General features: G+C 41.0%; 1 protein-coding gene across 1 annotated transcript in view; it reads right to left on the minus strand.

The window, feature by feature from the left end:
* Positions 1 to 15,661, minus strand: part of LOC122792799 (extracellular matrix organizing protein FRAS1-like) — a 4,352,848-nt gene that overhangs the window by 1,443,614 nt on the left and 2,893,573 nt on the right. The window contains exon 46 of the mRNA XM_044060368.1: positions 13,794 to 13,918. Within this exon, the coding sequence (XP_043916303.1) occupies positions 13,794 to 13,918 (125 nt within the window). The remainder of the gene's footprint in view (positions 1 to 13,793; positions 13,919 to 15,661) is intronic.

The following is a 15,661-nucleotide window of genomic DNA, read 5'->3' on the forward strand; positions in this document are numbered from 1 at the left end:
TGACTCCATAAACTTTTTAGGTACCATTGAAGTTTCCTCATATGCAGTCTTGCATATGGAACCAGTAGGATGCAGGATGCCATGAAGCCCAAAGCCTGCAGAGTTTGTCTTGCAGATAACTGGGTTTTTGTTGCCATCAATTTGAAATAAGTAGTCAGTTGCCTTTGTTTGTCTGGCATGAGGTAAGCCATCTGGGCAGTTGTATTCAAGCTTGCACCCAGGAATGTTATATTTTGAGAGGGTACCAGATGTGATTTCTTTTCATTTATTGTGTACCCTAGGCATGTTAGAAGTCTTTTCACAAACGCCAAATGTTGAAGAAGAATGTCCTTGTTCTCTGCTTGAATGAGACAGTCATCCAAGAAAGAATATATTTGTATACTTCTTTGTCTGCAAAACGCAATTACTGGTGCAGGCACTTTGGAAAGACCCTGGGCGCAGTAGATAAGCCAAAGGGCAGTGCAGAGAACTGGTAATGCATGAAGCCAGCCTTGAATCAGAGGTATCTTCTGCACGATTCCCTTATTGGGACATGCAGGTATGCCTTTTTTAGCTCTAATGTCACTAGCCAAGCATTCTTGCCCAGCATGGGCAGAAGCTGCTGCAAAGTCAGCATTTTGAATTTTGGAATGTCCAGGTATGTGTTCAAAACTGATTTTCCTGTTCTGTTATAGGCTGAATGGCCCCTATATCAATGAGGGACGTAACCTGTTTCTGTGCCTCTGCCCATTGATTTTTTGGCAGATCCGGCCAACCGTTTGCCATTGGCAGAGTATGAAAATGGAATCAGTATCCCTGTGATACTATGTTTAGCACCCACTTGTCCTGAGTTATTAACTGCCAATTTTGATCAAAAAGTGCTAATTTCCCCCCTAAGGGTGCTGCCAAAAGGTAAGTGCTTGGTGAAGGCAGAGGGAAGCCATTGGGACTGTTTTCTGTAGGGTTGTGCTTTATCTCCTCCAGATTTGGAAGTAGAAGCACCCCATTGCTTTGATCTGTAAGAAACTTGTGCCTGGCATCTGGAACCCTTACGGCATCTGGATTTGCCCCTTTAAGCTCTGTCTGACACTGGAAAGGACCAATTTTTTGTAGGCCAGTGTCTGCTGAATCTTGGTGGCTGCACTTGTAAGAAGTATTTTACAGTTTGCATAGACTTACCTTTGTCTTCCATTTTCTTTAAAACCTCTTCTGCCCTAATACCAAACAAAGTGTCATGCTGTAAAGGTGCATCCAGTAATTTAGCTTTAACATGATCAGGCAAATTTTGCTCTTTTAGCCAGGCATGCCTCCTAATCACAGATCCAGTAACTGCAGCCCTGCAGAAGGCCTCTAAGGAATCAAAACCACATTGCAAAGTATGCTTTTCAACTTGTTCAGCTGCATGCAATAATTCCTGCAATTCTTTATTTTCTGCACATTCAGAAATTAACATAATTTTCTGTTTTAGCAATCCCACAACATGTTGCTGATACTTGAGCATATGAAACTGGCAGTTTAAGGCCCTAATTGCCAAGGTTGCAGATGTATAAACCTTCTTTCCCCATCTATCCAGTGCCCTTGAATCTCTGTCAGAGGGGGTAGGATTTTTTGCTGTTGAGGCCTTAACTCCCTTAGGACCCTGTGAAATAGTTTCAGGATCAGCAGCAGGGTTTCTAAACAAAAATTTGTGAGAGTCAGGGACCCTGTAATATCTGCCAGGCTTGCTGGGAGCCGGAGGTAAGGAGTCAGGGGTCAAGCTTGAACACATCATCCACAATGTCTAAAACAGGGGGTACGGCTAAAGGCCTGTGCTGGGGGAGAAGGAGGAAGTCCCAGAGCCTCTTTTTTGTTTCTGAGAAATCTTGACTCTTCCAGTGAAAATGCTCCCTCAAAGTATGCAAGGTTTCTCCAAATGAATAATCCTCAGGAGGTGATGCGGATGGGATAGACTCCTCTGCATCAGAATCCTCATAGGAAGGTATAGATAATTCCTGATCAGAAAAAACAGAAACCTGATCTGAAGATTCATAGTCAGTGTCTTGCCTAGGCCTCTTATCAGGAGGGGGATGGGAACCCCTGATCAAGGTAATAAGGTCTTCAGCCATTTTGATCATCTATTTTTTTTAGGCATAGTGGCCTGTGCACGTGGCTCATGTGTCGTTTTTTTAGCTTTGGAAGTTGCTTTTGTCTTTGGTTTTGCAGCTGTCATCAGTTTGATGTAAAAATGTTGAGGCATGAATACACCCTCAGAAGACGGTGCCTGCTCAGCAGCTCTGGACCCATCCGAGGGAGATACATCCGTGGGTCCAATACTTTGAGTATCTCGCTGCATGCTGGACTCCACATGGGTCTCGGTAGGGGCCTGCGACTCGAAAGTAGTGGGTATCAGGGGCTGCCAAAGCGCCTCACTGAGTACCGGTGAACCGGCGACTGGCTTAGGAGAAGCTTTGTCGTCGGTTTTGGACCTCGACTGGCTGTCTCTGTCCTTTTCTTTGCGTTTTTTATGTACTCCGGTAGTCAGATTGCTATCCGACGACATTTTAGGGTAGTTAAATCTGTTTCCAAAATACTTTGAGGCAAAAATATACCGACGCTTAATAGTGCGTTGGTTAAATCTAGCACAAAACTGACAGCCAGGCACGTTGTGATCAGGGCCTAGGCAAGGAATACAGTATAAATGAAAATCCTTATGAGGTATTTGCTTCCCACAAGTAATACAATTATTAACTTTTTCTGACATCGGTATGGAGCAAGAAAAAAGTTTCCCCAACGGGGTACTTAGCTTTAGTGAAGACTTTGGTTCTGAAACTCAAACTCGAATATTTCATGAGTCGGCTGACCGGCACTTGCAAAATGCTTCTGCTTCGGGCACCGTACGGCAAGAAAGACTAAAGAAAATGGTGTCGGCTACTTGTTTTATACCCCTGATGACCTGAATTCATGGAAGAGGAGACAGCAACTGATGCAGGACCCAAGACGTTGGAATTCAGGCCGACTGAGGGCAACCTGCCAGCAGATTACCCAAATGAAATGACTGCAACAGTGAAACACGAAGAACATCCAGAAAATGAATCCAGTTTGTAATCTTTTGTAAAAGTATTTACACAGGGATACACAGAGCTGTGTAACTGAACCTAGAATACTTCTGGAATGAACCCCTTTCCAGTATGCCATCGAATAAGACAAGTGTCTATCAGAATGTGCATTGATACTGAATGAAATGGATTGGCAATGGTGGGAACAAGAAAAAAAAAACAATAGCTAAGGACAGCAACCTGGAAACTGTCTTGTTTAGCTATAGTGTGTTCCTTTTTTGCAACTAGATAAGAAATAAATAGCTGATCAGCTTTTGTAAATGGCTTAGCTCAAGATAGTACTTGAGCTCCCTATGCATGTCCAGGGGATGTAGAATCCTTTTTGTTCTGTGCAGAAAACTGGAAGATTGAAGAGTTGATTCAAAGTGAATGCTGACACCCTTATCCCTGTGAAAAAATCAGATAGGGTTCACCGACCATGAGAGCTGGCAACTCAAATACTATTCTTGCAGGTGTCAGAGCAATGATGAGTACAGACTTTAAATCAGTCTGACAGGCAGGTTTAAAAGGTGACAGTCAATTTCTCCAGCACACAGCTGAGATCCCAAGGAACAGCAACTTGTTTGCAAGGAGGTCTCAGATGCGAAACTCCTTTCAGAAAATGGTTCACAACAAACTGACAAGAAAAAGGAGGATCCAACAGCAAAACGCTAAAATGGCAGCAAGATGAACCTTTATACAGGAATAAGAGAGGTAAGAGAAAGGTAACTCAAACTAATTTTGAGAACAAGTGGTATAAATCCCTGATGTGCCCCTGGTTACTGGTTAAGCATCAACAAGAAAATTGTTTCCACTTACCAATACAGGATTTTGCAGTATCAGGTTTTCTTGTCTCCTTTAGTACTTGCGAAATAAGTGCCTATGGGGTGTATCAAACTCCAGCTGTCTTGTGAAAGTAGACCCAGTATCTTATGAAGTGTTTTTTTCAATTTAATTTGGCCAGTTCCATAACAAGGGAGAACCAATGTTGTCTGGACCAATAGGGGGTCAACAGAATGATTTTGTGGCATCCTTCAGACTCTACGGAATTACCCGGGAAATCAGTGGAAAGAGTGGAACGAATAAAAGAACTTTCCCTTCCAAAGGAATGAAAATGCATGTTTTCCAGCCTTGTCTGCAAGAAGCCCTGAAGCAAAAATTGTATAGTTGTTCATTTTGAAAAAAGGCAAACATTTACTTGAGGTGTTCCCCAAAACTGTATAAATTCCTGGAAGTGCCCCTCATTCAATTTCCATTTATGAGGGTCTATCCTGGTCCCACTCAGCTTGTCTGCCACTGTGTTTTGCTCTGACAGAATGTATGATGATTGGAGGGTTAAGGAGTATTGAAGAGCTATCACAGCCACACAGCAGAGAGAGTATGACATTGTATCTCCCTGCTTGTTTATGTACTACATGGCAGTGGTATAATCTACAATCACTTGAAGAGGTCTTGGGGACCAAAGGTGATGGAAAAAATTCAAGGTGTGGATCACAGCCAACATATCTTTTAAGCTGATGTGCATTGGTCTGTATGAAGGATCCCAAGGCTTTTCATTTTTACCCCATGGAAACTGCTTCCCAAGCAAAATCTAACACATCTGTGTTGACCGATTGGTTTGAGGACTGAGTAGAAAAGGGGAGCTGTAGATTCAGATGAATTTGTTTTCACCATCAATGCAGTTCCCTTTTTATAAGGCCAAAACTAGAATTTGATACCTCAGAGAATGCAAATGCCAGGTCCATGTGTTTTGTTTTGTTTTTTAAACACTGCATCTTTCTCATGTGTAATCTGGCTACTGTTATCACGAGAATCACTGAAGCCATGAGCCTTATGACACTAAAAATTTTCCCTTACAGAAGCCCGAGACTGATTTGCAACGGTCAGGAAAAATTCCAGATTAAAACCCATTTTCTCTTGCGTTAAGGCTTTCTGAAAAAAAGAATCTATAAGACATCTGGAAAACACTTATAAGATAGAGTCAAGGAGAATCTGCAATATTTATCTGGAAGACCAGACTGGTCAAAAGCGAAATAACCCATGTTAATGACTCCTGACATCTACCTGCAAAGATAAGCAAGCCATCTATAAATAAGGAAAGATGTGAATCCCATTTCAGTCTGCAATAAACTATGACTGGGGCTAGGCATTTTGTGAATATCCTTAAAGTTTTAGACAAACCAAAGGGTTGTTCAGAGAACTGATAATGTGATCCTTATCTGAAGTAGAATCCAAGAATTCAATCTTTACCTCATAAGCAAACTTTTGTTTACTTACCCAAACATGTCTTCTCAACACTGTAGCAGTAGCAGTGACCCTAGACATAGTATCACACAATCATTCACAGTTTTCAATGTATGTTTAAAGACACCAGAGAGAAGATCATGCCACCATAGACTTATACTCCCCAGATATAGTCGTCCTGACAGAAACCTGGCTAAAACCTCACATTACCAGTGAGCAAATACTCCCTACAGGTTACGGCATACTAAGAGTAGACCGGCTAAACAAAAAAGGAGGTGGTGTAGCTATAATATTTAAACAACATCTAAACATCCAGATCTTAAAATCATCAGCTCCACAAATAGGCAATGAAGAAATAATATATACCAACCTCAAAATTAACAGAGACAAAACCATCAACATAATTGGATTCTACTTCCCACCTGGCCAAAACATCCCTCCACTAGAAAACCTCCTCAGCTGGTCTACCCACCATCTCCCCCAAGAAACTATCATCTTTGGTGATTTCAATATTGACCGGCAATCCTGTTTTGGCAACAATCCAACCCATCATGTACACCTTCATGGCTTCACCCAACTAGTCCTGTCACCAACAAGGATAAATAAAAACTCCAGCAAGCACTCTACCCTGGATTGGATACTAGTCAGTAAGAACCCCCAGTCATATATAACAGGCTGCTTTATCAGATAGCCTCAGTGATCACTCCCCAACATTCCTACTCAAAAAATACCTGTACCAAGCTAAACCTGTCATCTATCGTCAAATACGTAAAAAATAAACTTTAACCCACTCACATTCATCTCATCCCTCAAAGAATGTAACTGGCATGCTCTAAAGTACCTCAGTCTAGATGACGCAGTTGAATCTTTTAATACTACCTTCCTGAACATCCTTAATTACCATGCCCCCATAAGATTTTCCAGAACCAAAGCACAACCCTCCCCATGGCTACAGAAAACCACTAAGTCAGAAATGAAAAACAGGGATAAAGCCTGGGAGCTCTGGCGCAAAACCAAAACCCCCGCAGCTAGACAGAAATTCCTAGAACTACGCAATAGAGTCAAAAGCTAATAAAACGGGACAAATTCCAATACTACCAGTCTGCCCTAGACTCCTCACAACACAGCCCCAAACAATTCTGGTCCTCCATAAACTCCATCCTCCACCCAGGTAAAATCAGTACCCCTCCTCCTAACATCCCTCACTCCTCAGAAAATATTGCTACCTCATTCAACACACACTTCACCCAAACCATACTATCACTAGCTAAACACAACCCCTCCCCCCAACGCACAACTTCCACTAGTAATCTTCCCACTGCCTTCTCTTTTTCTCCTGTACCTACCTCCAACATAAAAAAACTCTTAACTAAACTTAAACCCACCAAATTAGCAGCAGACAACCTCCCAAGTGAATACCTACAAATCGCAGCTGATGCTCTGGCCTACCCAGTATCCATCTTGATTAACCGATCTCTGTCAGAAAGTTACGTTCCCACATTGTGGAAAGTCTCACATATAATTCCCCTCCACAAAGGCGGACCCCTCTACAGAACTAACCAATTACCGCCCCATAGCTATTCTCTCTCCACTCTCCAAAATACTAGAGAGATGCATACACTCTCAGGTCTCACACTACCTCCTTACTAACAACCTCCTTTCCAGTACTCAGCACGGTTTCCGACCAAACCACAGCACCACCACTGCCTTACTCTCCTTTACTAACACTATCCTTCAGCATAAAAACAATGGCTATCTCTCCTCTGCTACTTCCCTAGACCTATCTAAAGCATTTGACATGGTCCCACACAAACAACTTATCTCTGTCCTCAATAACCTATCCTTCTCACAATCAGTCACCAACTGGTTTCAGAGTTACCTGTCTGACCGCCAACAATCCGTTGTATGGCAGAATGACATAACTCCCCAACTACCTGTCTCCATAGGGGTTCCCCAAGGATCCATCCTTGGACCCCTACTTTTCTCTGTTTACACCAATAATCTAGCCTCTGCCACCAAACATGGCACACTCATCCAATACGCAGATGACTCTACCATCATCTGCTCAGCCCAGTCCCTACCCAAACTGCAAAAAGTCACACATGAAGCCTTTTCCTCTGTTGAAACATGGTTATCCGATGCCCAATTAATACTCAACCCAAACAAAACTAAACTACTCATCTTCCAACCCACCAAACATACTCAAAACAACTCTCACTTTAACATCACAGCAAAAGACAACACCACTATATACCCAACTGAACACACCAAATTGCTAGGAGTGGAATTAGACAATAAACTAAAATTTGACATTCACATATCCATGACCATAAAAAAAGTCCACAAAAAACTAGGAGCGTTATACAGAAATAAACAATTTCTCACCAAAGCAGCAAAGATTTCAATAGCAAATTCCCACCTTATCTCCACCCTACTTTATGCCTCTCCAGTATATACCAACCTAAGGCAATGTGATCTAAACAAGCTAGAGACCTGCTACAACAAAATCAAAATTGCCACAGGGGCATCCTACCGTAGTCACCACTGTCTCTCACTTGCTGAACTGGGCTGGCTTGAACTCCCTCACCTCCTTCAGTGGTATCAACTCTCACTCGCCCACAAACTAGTAAACCATCCACTAAACATCCCATCCCTCTAGAATCTACTCCAACCCTATCGCACCACCAGACCACTAAGATCCAGCAACAAAAATCACTTGCAGATCACTAAAGCCAATAACTCTGCTGGTGAAGCAATATTCTCTTGCAACATAGCAAAATTAAGGAACTCACTCCCACCCACAATTACCTCCGTACCATCATGCACCAACTTCAAAACTTTATTAAAAGCGCACCTAAAAACATGCTGGCTATGCCCTTGCAACTCCCACTCTAATATCATCCACCCCATCCAACTACTACCTTTCTTTCACCTCCACTAACTACCTTGATGATAGCAAGCTCAGATGCTCATAAGCCTAGTACTTATTATACAGCAGGAACTTCTCATTGTAACATTTGTTAATGCCTGTTATGTACTTCACAGATAAAGATTCTAGTTGTCTACTGATGTACTATGTTCTTCATCTGTAAATATGTCGTAAGTAATTTCTATGTTAAATTGTTAATCACTATGTAATCCAATGTAACTACTGTCTGTTTATTTTACTGTGGAGCTTTTCTCCCCGGGCCTCCGCTGAAAATGGACCCACGTCCAGTCGGACACTCCCGGTCAACAAATTTAAATAAATAAATAAATAAATAAAATAAAGATCAAAACAGTTTGGTTCAAAAAAGGGCTTTCTTCTGCAGGAAGAGTGGAAGTCATTTCCCTCTGACTGTCCATATGACAAAGCACATAAGCCTGGTAATTCAGAATTGTGGATACCAGAGTGGAAAAAACATTGTCATCAGGTCAGCTGAAGGGTTCATATTGAGGACCAGCCTGTTGCCAGTATGAGATGCATTTAAAAAGGCTGCTGGGTCAGATCTAAGATGAGAGAGACAAAATTTATTATCCTGAGGTATCTTACACAGCTTATCTGCTCTCAGCACATCCTTCAAGGCTGGCAATATAGGAGGGATGGTTGAGGAATTAGGTATATCAACTTGTAACTTATCATAATATCTCTGTTCAGGGGAACACCCATTTGTTCCCATAAAATATCTAATTTATCCTGGCAATTAGGAGTAAAAGAACATTCCTCCACAGAAGGACAAGAATTAATTTTCCTAACAGAGAGTTAGGCTTGGTAATCTGCAGAAGACACCCTACCTCTGTCAAAGTCTGAATCATCAGATATTGTTTCCTTAGGAATAACTTTACAGGGATGCCCACCTGTATAGGCTTCTACACACCAGGATTTATTCCTGTAATTCCTATCTGGCCAAGGTAAGGAACTCATATTTTTTTTAACATTAATACCTTTATCACAAAATCAATGTTTAATTTTTTTGTTTTTTGTTAATAGACCTCCAGCAGAAGAGGACTGACTTGAAGGAGCTATGTCTGCCTGCTCTAAATATCTCTTGCCCAGATTACCACACAAAGAATCTCCCAGAGTGTCTCTCAGACCTAGAGAAGATGGTTCTCCCATGCCCGTACTGGACAATGGAACAGACAAACAGGACATAGCTGACCCCCCCCCCCCTACTGAAAGAACTGCAACTGTCAAAGCCAAGGAGTTAAGAGTCTGATAAACAACCAATGGTTACTACAGATTCTCCCACTAAAGGCTGACGCATAGACTAAGTCCATAACAATGGCAAGGACTCCTTGATAAGTGATTTTCTTTCTTTCTAGGTACTGTAGGAAAAAGCCAACTAGACCAGATTCAGCCTCCATCCTGTAACTGAAGAAGAAGCACCAAAAGAGGCAAGCACAACTGGAGTGAGTTCGTCAGAAGGCAAGTTGTCACTGAGTGCTCACAAGTAGTACACTTACCACTCACAGCAGTTTTTACCATTCCCATAACATTAGACAAAGCAAAGTAGAACAGAATTCCCCTATCAGTACTGTTCAAACACACACACACACACACACACACACACACACACACACACACACACTATCTCTCTCTCTCCCTGACAGAAAACAATATATCAAGAAGATTGTCACGAAGTTTGTATAACCATTATTCCGATACATAAAATCCCTTCCATTCCTTCATAAACTTCTGACCCACAAAATTCAGTTTGCATAAGCAGTACATAATTTTTTTCACAAAATTAGGCCCTAATACAAAAGTAAATAAAAAAGCAGTCTCACAAAATACTGGGTTTCTTAAAGGAAAAATACTGTTTTTAGTAAAAAAAAAAAAAAAAAAAGAGAGATTAAAAATTATTTTTCTTAACAGGGAAAGAAATGAAAATGTGTGAAGTCTGAGAGGTGCTTCTTGATATGGCAAGAAAGTACTGAAGAAATCTGTTTGACTGCTGATTTCCCTTTGAGAGATTAACCAATCAGCAGTCAGAATGAAGGCATGCTGGGAGCAGAAATGTTTGTAGACAGCCAGTTGTTCCTAGGTAGGAAACAACCAGTATAGCCTAAAGGTTACTGCAGCAGTGGGAATGACTAACACATGCCCATTGCGCACCATCCTCTTAGACATAAGTTGGCATGTGCAGGTGTTATGAGTTAAAAGGGTTAAACAGAAAAAAATATGAACCACCTCTGACGCTCCCTCGGTCATGGCACCTCTCAGTCAGTTGTCTCCTTGGTAATAAGGAATAAATAGGCCAGTTGACCAAGACAGGAGCTGATTGTAAACTTGTGTCAGATAGCCATCCACTGTCAGCTAATGGTGAGTCCAACACATTCAAAGATTAATTGAAATTTAAGCATGTAATATTAGGACCTACCTAAACCCAGTCTAATAGCAAAGTGGAGAGAGAGAACAGTATAGGCTGCTTGACGAAGAATCCAAAGAGCAAAAATGCTGTACATTAACTACAATGTGGCCTAGGTGACGAATTCCTCTGATGTTTGATGATCAGATTTAAATCAGAGAGAGAGAGAGAGAGAGAGTCAAGAACCATTCAGCCACAACACTTGATCAAAATATTCTTTCTAATGCAAAGAAAGGAAATAAAGTTGTGAAGAACTGCTATGACAAAATAACCTCAATCACTTGTTTTAATGAAATATAAACAGCCACTGGTAATGGACAGAAACAGGAAGCATCTTTTAAAAACAAAAGTCCCAGAGTGACTCTAAGAGAAAGAAACCTTGTCTAAGAAAATGCTGTCTGTTTACATCTAGAGAAATTTCTAAACAGTTGTAACAAAAAAAAACATTTTCAAGAGACTCAATCACCACTAAAGACATCAGCCAGAAGTGATACAAGACCCAACAAGTGAAGCATTACCCTGTCTGTCATCAGCTACAGAGACATCTGATGAGTTTATACTCCCACTCCCAAAGTGGGTGGTAAGGAAGGCCCACACAACACACTTCACTAGATAAGGCAGCCCTTCATAACTCTGAGACCTGCAAAATCTAACGCTTACTCAGTGGGAAATGTAAAGCTGAGAAAATAGTAAAACGATGGGGTTTCGCTATCATGATGCAATAAATGTAGGTTTTCTTCCTAATAAAGAAATCATTTTAGGGAAAATGTATCACAATGGAAATCATAATGCAGTGATGCAATGTTCCTCCTCCCCAATAAAGAAATCAATACAATAAAAATATAATAAAATACTATAAGAATATTACACACTTATCACATGTTGTACAAAACAGCCCATCCACCTTCTGAAAGAGAGCCAGTAAAATAGCGGACTTTCTTTAATACTATTATGCAAATAATGTGTTCTAGTTTCCTGCTCTCCTGCTGAACACTCTGAACGGCAAAACTGAAGAGCTGGCATCAAGTTATCTTATACATGTTCATAGGTGTTTAATAGGCTAATGACCACAAGGGCCTTTTTAAGCCTAGCCATGCATCCCAAATCTCAGACAAGCTCTGATATCCTTGATGACTGTAAGCATGGGCCTGGTAGATGAAACATTTGCAGGTTACCTGTTTGCATTAGAGACATAGGTGCCAAACTAGGGATGAATTTGTGGTTTTACATCCAGTTGTCCAAGTTGTACTTGAATTGGGTTAGGGAGGAACTCTGCTTAACATGGATAGGGAGCCTGTTCCATAGACAGGGTAGTCTCTGGGATACATACTCATCTCTCCAGCAGGTCCTATTTATATTACAGGCAAGATTTAAGTCTTTAAAATGGGTAATTCTGGTACTGCTTGTTTTGTGGATATGCAGGAGGTCCATCAGAGTGGAGTCTGGCAATGCCCTGTATGCCAGGCATAGATCTCCCATCAAAAGCCTGCAGGAGACAGAATACAGGGGTAGGGCCATGAGGCAGTCTCCATAGGACATACTTCTGTGGACATTCCAGTTGTTGGATATACCTGGTTAGGTACATACCAAAGGGGCACGCTACTTAATGATAGGTCTGATGAATGCCAAATACAGTGGAACAATGACTTCCTTGGACTTAGATACCATACCTTTGGTTATATGTTGCACAGCATAGAATGATTTCCTCACCACTGTAGACACATGATGATCAAAGGCTGGATTACTATCTGTGTGTGTCCCTAAGTCCCTGACTACTAGGTCAACTCTAAAAGGTGTGTTGTCAATATGATAGTTACCAGGGAAGAATTACTTCTCAAAGGATACTATTATGCATTTCTGGGCATTTAGTTTTAGTCCATGGCTCTGACACCAGTTGTTTGTCTGTGTCATTCCCTCCTGGAGAACATTTGTGTCAATTGTGAAATTCAATAACAGTTACTAATTTGCAATCATCTGTAAGTTTAGTCAGCCAAAGACCACTGACATTGGCCTTGACTTTTGAGAAGTAAACGCCAAATAGGAGAGGTCCAAGGACTGATCCCTGAGGGACTCCACTTGTGACTGGTCTCTTTGTAGAGGTGGACTAACCCAATTCTAACTTCCTGGGTCCTGTCTGTGAGCCAGTTGGCTATCCACCAGGTGACATACAGGTTTGTATCTAACCCTCTTGAGTTTGTCAACAATGCCCGAGTGGGGTATTGTGTCAAATGCCTTGGCCAGGTCAAGGTAGGCAGTGTGAACAATTTTGCCCTTATCCATTGCTTTAGCGACCTTCTCAAAGAAGTCCACCAGAATGAGTAGGCATGATTTGCCCTTGATGAAACCAAATTGGGTTGGGCCCAGTGTCTGGAGGTTTACTACATCTCTATCGATCATCTCCACGACAATTCTTTCCACAGCTTTACATAGAAGACTAGTGAGACTTAAGGGTCTGTAGTTTCCAGGGTCTACAGATGGCCCATCTTTGTGCAGAGGGATGACTGCTGTCTTTCTCCATTCATAAGACATGAAGCCTGATTGGAGGCTACAGTTAAATAGTAATTCCAGAGGCCCTGATAAGTTATGTTTCATACTATTTAGAAGGCATCCTGGGATACTGTCTGGGCCCACTGATGCAGTTTTCTTGGTCTTAGAGAGAGCATTAAAGACCTTTTCCCTTGTGATAGTAGGGGGAGACATATTTGATGATATTTCCTGAGGGAAGGTTATATTTGATGATATTTCCTGAGGGAAGGCTGTCCCCATTCTTTCTAATTTTGACTCCAAATGTTACAACTCTGAGCCTCCCTAAAGTAACATCTGAAAGGGAAACGCTTCTGACCCTAATAGTTATGAGTACAACACAACTAGCATCAATATTGTTTTCAGCTTTTTACCTCTATCCTTATTTTGGGTTTGTCTCACTTACTGTTATCTCTGCCTTCAACCCCAGCATTTCAAGCAAGCAGTACAGATGTATCTGATTGTTCAGCATAAGGCCAAGACTACTAGCACTTCTGGAACATCTCTAGTATCATTTACCAGGTATTTCTTTTCAATTCCACTTTAATAAAGCAGCTCGGAGTAATCCTGCTTTTGTCAGCTGCCTTTAGCTTTCATAGACTTCATTCTATAAATGACATCATACCTCATTAACTCCATCAGACACCTTGAATGTAAACTGATCAGAATGTTTCTCCTCTTCATTCATGTGGATATACTGCACGTTGCGGGATGCCAGATCAGCTTGAGTAAAGGAAATGATTCTTTTTCCTGCAGAAAATAAAGGGATAGCTGAAATTAATTCATGCTGAGAGAACAATATTTATTCAAAGGGAAGGAAACGCTAATTGTAGGAGGTGAGCTTAAACAAAGACCAAGACAGTGTGCATGGCATTATTTTGTATGGGTGGCTACGTTAACATTTTATTACACAACATGAAGTAAAATTATCAGCAGCATGTACCACTTGATCTTTCCTGGGGGAGGGGGAGGGGTCTAGCCTGAGATGTTGGCATTCCTCTACTACAATGTAAAGGAAAAAAATACGTTACACACTGTACAGGTTAATAATGACTGCCCAAGCCATTTGTTTTTGTTGATATCTTCCCTTTACTGACTAATTCAACTAACAGACTTCCAAAAGACTACTCTGATCCTTTGATGGGGAGGGAGTCAAAGTACCTCTCAGTACACGGAACCTAAATTAATGTGCGTGAAACTTTAGCACTGCCAGTATTAACATTTTTTTTTTTTTTATACTGTCTATGTAGGGAATACGTTTGACACCTAAAAATGATACTTCCGCCACCTATAAATGACAATTCAACTAATCTGGTTAGTTATTTCAAAATACAAAGTACCTAAAATGTCAGTTTGCAGTTTATAAATTAAAGTCTTTTCACTCAAAAATTACAATCACCTTAAAAATCCATATCAGTATTTTTCTTGTAACAGATTTCCCTTTCAACCCTGCCTTCCATAAGGTTTACTGCTAAGAAGCACTAATTTTGGTCTCCCCCCAACTAAGAAAGGATATGACACTGGCCAGTCTCCAATTTGCTGGTACCAATAAAAGAAATGACTGAATAAGGAGGATAAGCATAGTAAAACACGTTCCCTTATTTTACCAAGTAATAACCTGCTATATTTTCTGGACCTTGAATGTTCTTTTCACTTAGTGTAGCTAACGATTTTCCAAACACATTACTATTAACTGGTGCTGCAAGTTATAGATGCATCAGTTTTAACAAACTGTCCGAGTCGATATTTCAGGGGAACTTATGCTTGAAAAGTACTTTATGAAGGTATGTGGCAGCTTAAGACAATCATATAACAATTGTCATGTCTCAAGAACAAGCTTTCAATTCATGTGAAACACAGCCTCTCTCACACCCTCTTCAAACACAGCCTAGATCCATGGATGGGTGACTGCATATTCAATCCTGGGGTGGTTCCTATGTCCCTCCTGGACAGAGGAAGTCAATATTAACTACCATAGACTCTTAACCTCTGCAAACTTCATTCATATAACTACAGATGATTGAGGCAAGTCAGGATAAATATGGCTAGGCTTGTAAGGGCTCTAGGGCCGATAGCCTAGTAACCTCCGAAGAACCTATGAACCAGAGGGTCCCTATTAGATTGACGAAAACACTAAACATCGAACGGCTTAGAAATCGAAAATGACGTTCTTCGAAAGAAGTATTGAGGGGGGCTGTGCCCTCCCAACCCCCACTAATTATATATACCAACTCCGAGATTGCACTACAGTGAGGAAAGGGCAAACTATCCAATCTTCACTGTAAAGCGATCTCGCAATAGTGATTCCAAAGAATGGCATTTTTGATTTCTAAGCCATTCGATGTTTAGTATTTTCGTCGATCTAATAGGAACCCTGAACCAGAGTACTGTCTAGAAACATTTCCCCAATAGGCTTAAACCTTCTATTATTTCTATGATTTACATATGAATAGACTTTCTAAATAATACCTTGCTCACAAAACTAGTTCTCAA

This window comes from Protopterus annectens, chromosome 2.part0, assembly GCF_019279795.1.
Source record: "Protopterus annectens isolate FY-2018-M chromosome 2.part0, PAN1.0, whole genome shotgun sequence".
In the NCBI taxonomy this organism is placed as follows: Eukaryota; Metazoa; Chordata; order Ceratodontiformes; family Protopteridae; genus Protopterus; species Protopterus annectens.